The sequence below is a fragment of the Halichoerus grypus genome, chromosome 2, assembly GCF_964656455.1.
Source record: "Halichoerus grypus chromosome 2, mHalGry1.hap1.1, whole genome shotgun sequence".
In the NCBI taxonomy this organism is placed as follows: Eukaryota; Metazoa; Chordata; class Mammalia; order Carnivora; family Phocidae; genus Halichoerus; species Halichoerus grypus.
Window position 1 is genome coordinate 139,933,977 of NC_135713.1, and position 12,234 is coordinate 139,946,210.

The 12,234-nt window shown below is 44.2% G+C and overlaps 1 protein-coding gene across 3 annotated transcripts in view; it reads left to right on the forward strand.

Moving 5' to 3' along the window:
- SEMA6A (semaphorin 6A) overlaps nucleotides 1–12,234 on the forward strand; it is a 123,612-nt gene that overhangs the window by 75,332 nt on the left and 36,046 nt on the right. For all 3 annotated transcript variants that reach the window (XM_036074826.2, XM_036074828.2, XM_036074827.2), the window contains exons 7-11: nucleotides 3,285–3,375; nucleotides 6,307–6,426; nucleotides 7,110–7,198; nucleotides 8,063–8,280; nucleotides 11,645–11,776. In XM_036074826.2, coding sequence (XP_035930719.1) covers nucleotides 3,285–3,375; nucleotides 6,307–6,426; nucleotides 7,110–7,198; nucleotides 8,063–8,280; nucleotides 11,645–11,776 — 650 coding nt within the window. The remainder of the gene's footprint in view (nucleotides 1–3,284; nucleotides 3,376–6,306; nucleotides 6,427–7,109; nucleotides 7,199–8,062; nucleotides 8,281–11,644; nucleotides 11,777–12,234) is intronic.

The following is a 12,234-nucleotide window of genomic DNA, read 5'->3' on the forward strand; positions in this document are numbered from 1 at the left end:
CACTTAATATTCCATCCCTGTTTGTCATTGTTTAGGACTCATTAAGATTAATGCTTTTCACAATTCCCAACCAATTCCCTAGCTGGAAAGCTATCTTTTATGACAAACAACAGGTTTTCTTGGCACTGTGATACACAGGCTGGGGGAGTGGTCTAGCTCATTCTTCCCACACATGTTCCATTCCCCGGGACGCCTCACCTGTGTGGTGAGACCGTCACCTCTCGCTTGTTCTAGCCACACCTGCAGAGACCCGTTCAGGAGCCTGGGCCTCTCAGAAACCACACACGGGATGCTCTTCCCGCACAGTCCTGTCTGTCTGCCTTGGCAGTGCTCAGAGAAGTGGGTTTCCAGACTCCGGGCAGAGCAGGACTTTGTGGATGATGTGAGACAAGAATGTACTTGGCTGCAGGAAGAATGGACAGTCTCTCTTAAGGGCTTTTTATGAACAGATCAGGACTATAGGTTCAAAGCAAAAGCAATGACCAGTCTTCCCCCACTCCCCCCCGAAAAAATACCCAAGTCTCTTAGTGCAGAAGCATCAAGTTGATTATACCAACAGGAGGGTGACAAATTTTTGGTCTCTACCTCTGCACCATGCCCCAATTTACACAGTTTTAAAACAGAAGCAAGCTGAATGTAATAGAAAGATTAGAGCCCCAAATAAGATTACCTGGGGAAGAATTCCGTAGGCCACCCACTATAAATCTAAAACTACGCTCCATGTCTTTTCCCTCCTGCTCTCTCTAAACCTCTTGAACTTGTGCAAAAAGTCAGGCTGGTTTTTAGTATAATTACCTGTACCCTCTGGTGATTTAATTTCCAGGGGCTGCTGTTAAGTCTGAGATTTGGAGACTACCACAAGGATTAGTTCTAACTTCATGGAAAGAGGATTTCACCATTGTTTTGTCTCTGGACCTTTCCAGAATCACAAACCGAAACATTAATACTTCACTGCTTCTTGCCTTTGACTTGCTATAGCTATGGTTCTTTTTTTTTTTTTTTTTTAGAAGTAGGTACATTTAATAACATAAATCCCCCCTTGTATATTGTCTCCCCATTGCCAAGATTACAGCATGCACTGCTGGGGATAAAGGCATTTCCACTGCATCACTGTGTACTAAGCATTATTTTTGGATACTTGCCAGACCCATAGACCACAAAGTCTGTGACAATTCAACACGATGCTCTTATTGGGATAAAATATATATTAAAAAAAAAAAAAAACCTTTCATAAAAGTATTCTGAGGGGAGAAGAGTGCATTTAAAGGATGTCTCACCTGAACATCTTTCCCCTAAAAATACATGTTTTTAATACAAATGCTATTGGGATTCTCAACAAGTTTGAACAGATAGGATGGGCTTCAATAGGAGCTATCTCGAAGCAGTTACAGAAGTTCTGTCATATCCCTGAAACCGTTTCCTGGGGGTTGAGGGCAAAAAACACGACTGGACAACACTACCAGCCACTCAGTAAGCACCTCACTCCTCCTGCACGACGACTCCAAACAGCTTGATTTAAGGGCCCTGACTCCGTCCCTTTCAGTGGATCCTCCCTGGGCCCCAGTGCTGTCTCAGGCTTCTCTTCTTCCAGTTTCGTATCTATAGTCAAACCAGGCAACTACCAGTTATAAACAAGATACCCTCAAACCACAAAAAGAAGACTGAACCACAGAGGGTTATAAAAACATTAATGACGTGGAGGAGATAATTTTATGGACTCTGGTACTGAGCTGTAAATGCTAGGGAGATCCCATGGTGTAAGGAAAAAGACCACACGGTAGAAGGCAGAAACCACCGATTCACTGGTCAAGGTAGGCCAACCTCTGACTGACGTTAGGGGCTGGCCAGGAGAAGTGTCGTTCCTGCTCACACCACAGCTGAGTGCAGGTCAGTGACAGAGCGTCTGCTCCACTAGGTTATGCAGACGGCTTCATCCTGCTCCTACCTCTGCCGTCTCCTAGGATCTTGGGATTCTGGACTGGATCCTTTGTATCTAGCGGGGCGGAAGATAGAGCAAGAGTGGAGGACACGGTAGAGGCAAGACCTAGAGGCAGCACATACCCTTCCACCCCCATTCTGTGGGCCAGAGCTCCTTCCGTGATCACACCTAACTGCAGGGAAGGGTGGGAAAGGTAGTTCAGTGTGACGTGGAGGAAAGGGAAACAGACTTTGGTGAGGCTTTACCTCACTAGCAAGGCTTTAGCACACCCACAAATCCTGTGAAGCTAGGTGGGTAACTTGCAGGAGTAAGCTAAGCAGGGTATACGTATACTTTGTGGGTAAAGAGCCTCGGTCCTGGAGACCATATGCTTGTTTGAAGAAAATAGCAGGGTGGTCATTATTTCACTTACAGCTGGTTGCTGCCACTTGGGTAAAAAAAGGCTTGAATTGACTTTTCCACTTGCTCAAAAATAAGAAATCAGGTTTCATTTACAATCTCCTTATTTTAAAATAGAGCTCAGTTTTTCTTTTTTCTTTTCATTCTCTCTCCCTCCCCTCCTTCTTTCTTTCCATACTAAGATGGCCAAACAAACCTCCCTGACAGACCAGTTATAACCTCCAGCATGCAGGAACAGGGCATGGGGTGAGCACACATGTGGATGTCAAAGGGCAGCCCCACTGCTGACCACCTTTGACTTGTGTGAGCCCCTCACCTTCTGGACCTTTCCATCTGATCTACATGATTGGAGGCTGGGACAGGTTTCTGAAGTTGGTGCAAAAGGCCACCTGAGCTCTGCTTGCATCAGTGTTTCTGCACCTCTCCTGACACCATACTCTTCTGCCAGCTAGCCACAGGAAGAATTCCAGTGTCTTCTACTGGGATTTAACCCACAAAGGCAGGGCTCCTCAGGCAAAACAAAAACCAAAGCCTGAGATCATTCTCTACAGAGTTTATGACTCAACATTTAATTCAGAGGCAGTGGGGGAGGAAGAGAGGAAGTTTTCCCAGTGATTGCCTTAAAAATTCCTTTTCCAAAGAAAAGACGCTTATTTCTAGGCTGTTCCAAAAGGATATGGGAATCTATTTACTATAACGGTTAAGAGTCAAGGAAACATGACTGAATCTCAGACTCTCCTAGCTGTAGAACCTTGGACAAGTGAGTTCATCTCTCCAAAGCTCAGTTTCCTCATCTGAAACCAAGAGACATATCTCAGAGGGTATTTGAGGCTGCTTTGCACTATGCATATGAATTACTTCGCACGTTAAGTGCTTTATAAATATTAGTTGCTATGACTACTGTTGGTTGTTATTGTTCTTAATGAAGCCCCATTATTTCATTTAGATGGATACTCTGGAACCTTCTGGGGATGAATTTAGTGGAATGGCCAGATGCCCATACGATGCCAAACACGCCAACGTTGCACTGTTTGCAGGTAAACCACCTGATTTCTTCTTGTTGCATTTGCCCTCTCGCACCTGTTGCTGTGAATCTGCTCTGGAGGATTCCCCGAGTCACAGCTGTACTTTGATTCTCTGGTGAATACCATAATTAACAATGCCTTTTCCGTTTGAAATTCACATAGAAATTGTACTTCTGCTTCATACAAGGAGTCTCCACCACCCTTCCCTGGGCCTGTCTGCCTTAGAAAAGGGATCGCAGCTTCGCACTGAATGTGCAACACGTTGTTTAGGGCATGTTTGGGTTCACATAATCAAAGATCCTGCCTCGAACTGCCAGTGTAGATTGATTACTCAAGGTAGGACTGACTTCAGGGCTGGGAGGATTCAATGGCTCAGTAGCGTCATCTGGGACACAGGGCCTTTTCACTTCTCTGCTCTCTTTCAATTCTTTGTCAGAGAGGGATGGGCGGCTCTCACAAACACAGGGTGGCCGCCAGCTCCAGTTAGGGCTATGTGTGTTCTTGTCCACATCTAGAAGGGGAAAGGGAGGAGACAAGGTAAAGCTGCAGGAAGATCTCCAAGCAGGGAGGCCACCTGCCCACAAGTTTCCAGCAGACACCTCAAATATCACTGACCTGATTAGGGTGCGTGCTTCTCTCTGATGGAAAGATAATAGGAGGATGGGGGGATGCGGATCAGCTTAGGGTGATGCATACTCCTCATCCTCTCCCTTTCCTTTCCCTGCCAAGGATAGAAAGCAGCAGCAACTAAGCCATCATCTTCAGATTGGGATTCTCGTGTATATGAGTGTGTGTGTGTGTGTGTGTGAGTGCGTGCGTTTTAATTAGGAATTTATTTAGGAATTCATTGCCAGCTGTGTGGAGGTGGGTGTGGGGAGAAGTGTTGGTATAATAGTGATTGGTATAGCATGTAATAAAGCAGTTAGCTATAATTTCCATCACAATAGCTCAAAACTGGCACATCCCAGCTCGATGAGGAACTTTAGAGTTTTGATTATGAAACAAGCTTAGCTCCTTGAACCCCATCCTCAGTACCATGCATTTGTGAGCCTCAATCTACAGTCCCAGAGTGGAGATGGCTTGTGCCAAGAAGGGTTCCTCAGGCTCTCCCCCGACATTAGAGCGCGGTATCAGGGGGATGCTCGGCTTTGTAAAAAACAGTCGTGTAAACCTGTCAGTCAGCATGAGCAGGAGCAAGGCCAGAGCAAAGAGTACCTGAGTGTATAACTTACGCTACAGCACCTTCCTGACACTTGAACCTGCTGGTACCATGGAGGATGTGGGCCACCGTGGAAAAGTTAACTGTCAACTAAAGGGGGGGGTGGGGCGTCAGAGTAGTGGCTCAGGCTGCCAACCTTCCAGGAACCTTCCAGGAGCTCCACCGAGCAAGGCCCGTGAGGCAATACTCTGAATACCCCTCCTCCTCCCCCGACAGGTATACTTGGAGAGTTTGAAATCTCATAAAAGCTCAGCCCTTATTAATAGAAGATCCTTGTTGCAACTAAAATGGTTGTCATCTTAGCAAGAGTAGCAGAATAGTGCTCTGTCTTATAAGTAAAAGTTCTGGTGAGATACCCAATGTTGAATGCAAAACTAAAAGCGTAATGGGAAGCGGATGGAAAATACACACACGCACACAGACACACGCTGCCCTCCCACTGCCCCCCACTACCTGGCATAACTGCATGACCTGGGGCTCTGATTGATTCTTTAAGAAAAGCTGTGATTTTTGTAGACATGTGTTTATCAATAGCTAGGTTTGCCATCTGTGGTTCCAATCTAACCAGTCAACATTTATTGATAGATGGCTGTTAATAATGCAGATGTCAAGACAGCTCTAACTTGAACCTCAGCAAATTTCAGTTATTTTTAGGCCAAAAGGAGACATCGAGAACTTTGCTTAGATCTGTTGGGATAAACTTTTCTAAAAAAACCATGATGCTTATCCTGCCAGTGGAAGAGCTGAAATGGTTCTGTAGTGTATATAAGCCACATAAAACTGATGAACGTATCCACTAAAAACGAACCAAGGAAGTACTTTTTTTATTTTGAATGTAATTATTGTTTCTGTTTCACATACTGCATAGATTTTACTATTCCAGAAGATCCTATTGGATTATTTGTACACAGGATGTTTATTAATCCAGGAAAAGAGCCAAAAGCATTAGAGATTAATCTTCAGCCTTCTTCATGCTCTTTGCCTTAGATGGACCCTAAAGTGCATCTCCCAAAAGGCATGAATCTCAAACGAAGGCCAGGCTCAATGGGGTCACCCCTTCCCCTTTTTTCCTTGCTCTGGTGTCTCCAATGTCAGAATGTTTTCGGCTTAGGACTTTGAAATACTGAAGCAAGTATCTCTTCTTGAAGCTCCACGGGCAGGGTTCAGTGGCTCTCATGACTGAAGTAAAGAGAAGCAGTGAGTCCCATGATCAAAGGAGCAATTTAGTCAACTTCTTTTTGCTTCTGAAACCCCTTTCTCTGACTCCCCTCACCTGCCGGGGCTAAGGACTCCCATCACTTCTCACACTTACAATTTCTGGTGATACGATCAGCTTCTAGCTTTCCCTGGGCCCCCACCTAATCCAGTTTGCCACGGTGTGGTGGCATTAGCAGTGTCCGAGGGGCCTTGGCCTTGAGATTCCAGCCAAGGTCCATCTAATCAAGTGAAGCAAACAACATTTTTCATTTGCCCTGTTCCCTGAGCTGCTGCTACTTAGAAATTGCCATGCAATTTAAAAATGAAAAATGTTTCATCTCTCAAGATCCTAATTTAAAATGGTTAGGAATGTGGGCCAAGTATTTTCCCAGCGACTCTTGGGTTTTTCCCAGTTGTCCTATCTCATTTGCCTGATGTAGGAAAGCAGTCCGGGGGATGTCTCTATTACTCCCCCATGCCCACTGTCTTGCTCCCACCCCGTTCACCTCTTTTCTTTTTCTTCTAAGATGGGAAACTATACTCAGCCACCGTGACTGACTTCCTTGCCATCGATGCAGTCATTTACCGGAGTCTTGGAGACAGCCCAACCCTACGGACCGTCAAGCATGATTCCAAATGGTTAAAAGGTGAACAAACAATTAAGAAGAGGAGGGGTATGAGGGGGAGATACGTAGCTTGAGGGAGATTTAGAGCCTGGACAGACCAGACCGTAGTTTCATTAGTAATGGCTTCTGACAGACAGGAAGGTGGCAGCGGCATCTTTTGCCCCAACTGATTTCTTTACCTCCCCCTTTCACTTCCCATGAGTTTCTGGAGTATTAACACAACGACCAGTGCCACTACAAAAGAATACAGTACATTCATCTTTCCTGCCTCGAGCTCTCGTTTCAGAGTCTAACGTGAAAAGAACTGAATGTTTCATTCATGGAAGGGAACAGGGGACTGGAGGTAGTGGGGAGCAGGAAAAGAGCTATTCACAACCGTGAACGAGTCAGGGTTCACGAGGAGATGTGTACAAAATCCTTTCTGCAATACAGGCATTCCATTGTGGAAAATAAAATTAGAGACATACGAAAATTCATTTATTCTTCATTGTTCATTGCCACCACTTCTGAAAGATAGAATTTGTAGGCTCAAGTGCCTTCTGGAATCACCAGCACTTGCATGTGTGGTCATTAGAAATGGTTCGTGTTAACCCCATGTCTAATGGCCCTACACTTTTAATTAATATCATGTCTCTAGTTGCCACTGATTTGAAGTTCTTTTAACTGTGTGACATGTCCCCAATTAAAATGCCATTTGCCCACAGAACCATACTTTGTCCAAGCAGTGGATTATGGAGACTACATCTACTTCTTCTTCAGGGAAATAGCAGTGGAGTACAACACCATGGGAAAGGTAAGGCGGATAGAAGTCTCACTCGGACCAATGTTGTGAATGACCTTGAAAGAAGGACCTGAAATCTAATCCCAAGGTCATCATTTCGAGAAGACTATGCCAAAGACTGGTGGCAGTGAACACAGTCCTGCCTCAGAGTGCTGTGAGCCTTTTTCAGAACAGTCCCAGATCATGGGGAACCTCTGAAATATTTCTACTGAAAATGTAATCGACAGATGTTTGGTTGATTTCACACTGAGTCTCAAGTATCTTGAGAGGTGGTTTCCAGGTATACTCATCATTTTTTTTCTTTTTAATGGAGTTGTTCTACAGAAGGAGAGTAAATATCCAGCACCTTTAAGCACACTGAGAGTCTTGATTGTCTTTATTGCAAAAAACAGTAGAACACTTACGGGATGTCCACTTCAGTTATCTTTACCAGAGAGTAGATCAAGGTCACAAAGCTGGAGGGCACAAATTCAGTGCCAGGGTGGCTTGCAGGGTTAGAGGAATTCGGAGCATGAGATTCAGGGCCCAGAGGCAGCCAGTGAGGATGGCAGAGATGGTGCATACAAAGCGTGCTTTTGTTTGAGGAAATAAAAAGCTAAGCAGTCTGTATGCAAATGAGTTTATCTGGCTGGGAGCTGATCCCCTGAAGGATTTATGGCTCTGTATTAAATGCCACAGCCTTATCTTTCAAAACATGCTGTTCCAATGAGTCTTCCCTCCCCCCTGCCTTTTTTTTTTTTTTTTTTGCTACTAATTTTAGAAACACGGGATTAAATTAAGCACCTTGTTGTCTTTGTTTTCTAAGAAAGGCAAATTCTACTAAGATCTCGCCAAGTTGACTGCATTTCATTTTCCCGGTGTGTTTTTCCTCGGCAGGTAGTTTTCCCGAGAGTGGCTCAGGTTTGTAAGAATGACATGGGAGGGTCTCAAAGAGTCCTGGAGAAACAGTGGACGTCCTTCCTGAAGGCTCGCCTCAACTGCTCGGTTCCCGGAGACTCTCATTTTTATTTTAACATACTCCAGGCAGTCACAGACGTGATTCATATTAATGGCCGTGATGTTGTGCTGGCCACCTTTTCCACACCTTATAACAGGTAACCGTGCCCTGGCTGCGCTGACCTCACCGGTCCTTCTGGGCTTCCCTTTCCCGTGGGGGGGGGCGGGGGGGGATAGGGTGTCTCTCCCAATGCGCAAGATTCACAACTGAAACAAACGTGCCGCTTGTTATATGTAGCTGCGAAGCACTTAATACTCCATTTTCATCAACAAATTAACAGTCAGTTATAAGCATTATTAGATTAGGATTTTAGGGCAAGTAATTAGATAAATTATAACAATATTTCCTATTTATATGCCTGGCGTGGAAACATGTCTCATGTGTTATTTCTAAATCTCTCCAGTAGTACTGGAAACTGAATACCGTTGCCCTCTTTTTACACCTGAGGAAACTAAACTCAATTCTGTCACCTGGTCCAAGTAGTCAGGAGATGAAAGAGACACCCTTAGAACTCAAGAACATGCCTCCTTCCTCCTCAAGGTCATCTAACGTTCTGTGTGACTTTTAATATTTCTGTGACTGCATCGATTACCTTTTGAAGTGAAAACACTGAAAATGTATTTAAAGGCTACAGAGTGTGTAGGATTCCGACGAGTCCATCGTGCGTCTGACCTAAGGGACCCTAGTTATTATCTGTCCAAGGAAACTAGACCCCAATGACCACTGACTCCAGGGGCTTGAGTGAGGATTTACAAGTCATGAAACAATGTACCTAGAAATACTGTCAGCCTGTTCATTCCTGTGTTCATGTTTATTTAAGCTAAGACTTTGAGTAATCAAATGACAAACTAAAAATTGTTCCTGGGGCAGCAGAAATGTGCAGAGATTAAAAAATAGGAGGAAGGCAGGCATGAGTTCTTCCAGACCTTAAACCTTAAAGTCCTAGCACTGTTGTGTGAAAATGAGCATAACCAGGCATGGTCATAAAACCTAAAAACATGAACTTCATTCTCATTTCTGTGGAGAACTTGGGATGTTCTGTACTGTCTTCCTCCGGATACACACCATTAGGGTCTGGATCATCCTTTTTATCAAGACTTAAGAAGCTGATGGGTGTCTAGATGACAGGCACCTGCATGGGGAGACTGGAGGATAGCACGTAGAAATGCTGACAAACTAGGGAGAGTCTGAAATAGAACATGCCAAAGGATGCACTAATGTTCCTCAGTTATCCGGAGGGCAAGAGTCAAGCGCTCTCCATCGAAGACACATGAAACTATGAATCCATATTGCAACAAGAAGTATTCGGTTCCATCTAAGTGAGCTTTAACCATCTGCAGGGATTTTTAGACTTGAGAATAGAAAAATACAAAAATCCAGGCCGTGACTGTTCACACCTTGGAACCCAAGTATGTAGAATTGTTCAAAAGAATCTGTCTTGGTACGTGGGAATGCAGGGGCTAGAGGAATTTCAAAGCACGTTTCTAGTTTGTTTGGGGAGGGGGGCGTTGAAGGTGAGTTACTGTGTAATTACAATACAGTAGTAGATTCTTGTATATTATAGATACTCCATTTAAAGTATTTTCTTAAAAGTCCTCAGGAAGCCCCCAATTAGTACCTGCTTATGCAGTCTCAGAAACCTTATTTGTTCAGTAAAATCAGAAAATGGTAACAATGCACATACCCATTTTCATCTATTAATTAGAGTCTGTCTCTGGTTTCATCCCTTTTCACCCCATCCTCCACACGTGCAAACTTGGTCGTGAAGGGCTGTTTCAAGCCCTTGAGGTGCTCCTCTTTGCCCTGGGGATAAAACCCAAGTTCCTTGGTAGAGCACACAGGTCCCCCCACGGTCAGGCCATCTCGTCCTCCAGCTCCACAGGCCTTCCTGGATGGAGCTAAATGTGAGTTCTTGGATGTGCTGTGCCCATTCGTTCCCTACTCTGCCAGGTCTGCCAGTCTCACCAATGCGTATCAGCTGAGGGCCTGTGTTCTTTACTACAGAGCATTTGCTGCTGGAGATTAGGGATTCCGTAAATATACACTGAAGGAACAGAAGGTGGGAAGAAAGGATGAATGAAGGAAAGATGAACGGAAGGTGGGAGGGAGTAAAGGAAGGAAGACAAAAGGATTTCACAAGTGATTCTAACCTGGGGAAGATTGATTATCAAACTCTAGGGTAACTTTAGTTATTATGAGATGCCTCATAAAATACTTCAACATTTATCCTATTTGTCATAATATTTAAAGTAAATACATATACCTGTTACTTTTAGAAAAGGGAGCTGTGAAGAGAGTTTTACAAAATTAGTAAGTAATGCTAGGGCTCTGAGATTCCAAAACCAAAGGAGACCACTGCCGTTATCTATCCAATTCTGTGCACAATGTATATATATTCTACATACTTGAAAATTCATCCCGCCACCTTAAACAAGCTTTCTAATCTTCTCCCTAATTCTTGCTTTATTAGTAATACTTCAATAACTGTGTTATGAAATTAAAGATGGCAGAAAATTCCCTTAATCACTTAGGAAGTGATTTCCATATCCTTTCAACGTTTGCAAAATCAAGACTAAACCAGTCTCTCTGCCCTGGGTAATGTTACCACCCTGCAAAGTGCCCGTGTCTTGGCCCGGATGCTCCTGCCCATGCAATGGCCACTACCTCAAAGCCTGGTGAAAACTCTTGACCGGCTGGTGCCTGCAATTTATTTGATCAAAATCAAGGAATGACCATAGTTAAAAACAAACATGGGTTCAAATGAATGAATAATTCATGCCTTCTCTCCACTGATTAAAAAAATCCCCAAGTCCTTCCATGAGCACCAGAGAAGGATGTAATTATAGGTAGAGATTAACACCATTATTATTATTTAGCACTTAATAGAGCACTTTATTTGCAAAATGTTGGTGCTTTAGAGACTTACGTTGTTTCGTCTCATGCAAATAAATAGGAAGTAAAACTTAAAATGGGCGGTGACGAACAGAAAATAAGCATGCTCTCCCCACACATACATTCTCACTCCCGGGGTCCCTGGCTGGAGAAACCGAATTCAAAGAAGCAATATGTGGACAGGTGAGACACTTTTACTTCAAATATACACCAATATTAGAGATGCAAAATGTTTTCCAAAGATTTTATCTTTAAGGTTAGTGAGTGAAAATTCAGGGAATTTCTGAATCTTCTAAACCACCAGTTATAAACAGATGCAGTTCCAAAAGCAGTAACAACATGAAGAGGTTTTTCTCTAGGGAGTTTGCTGTTAAGCAGTCCCTTCTTTAAAGCCACCGACGCAAACTTGATTCAGAGAAACGTTCGCTGTGTATACTAGGCTCCCTTATAGTCAGGGTGCGAACTTTAAATTTCTAAGGCCCATAACAGGAGAGTTATTCGGAGTCTGTTTTCCAAGCTGCACGCGTAACTGTTTTGAGAGTAATGCTGTGTGAAACGTTACGTTCCAGCATCCCCGGGTCAGCAGTGTGTGCCTACGACATGGTTGACATTGCCAATGTTTTCACGGGGAGGTTCAAAGAACAGAAGTCTCCAGATTCCACCTGGACACCAGTTCCTGATGAACGCGTGCCCAAGCCCAGGTAGGTGTAAATATTTATGTGGTGATTCTGAACGGCGAGAAGTGGGCAGCTTGGTCCTCTGACAGTGAACGTCTTAAAGAACTGCACACCGGCGCCTTCCAGGGGGCCCCAGAGACACAAATGCTGGAACAACAGAAAGCCCTAGGAAGCCATTTGCCTTCATGCCCTTAACCTAAACTCGGCGTTACCTATAGTTATATTCAAACGACAACACTCGAGTCTTCTACTTAACCTCTGTCCCTGTGGGTTATCCAGTGTAATCCTAGGATGATGGGAAGCATCCAGTGCAGCCCCGCTGCCGTAAATCTGAGAAAACGGGAGGCTCGGAGAGGCAGAATGTGTCTTGTGCAAGTGCACAGACCTGAGTAGGTTATTTCCACCACTCCACCCTGCTTCCCCGTCCCTTTTATAGAGACCCATGTCCTTACGCCCTAATAAAATGTGAAATATACATGGTG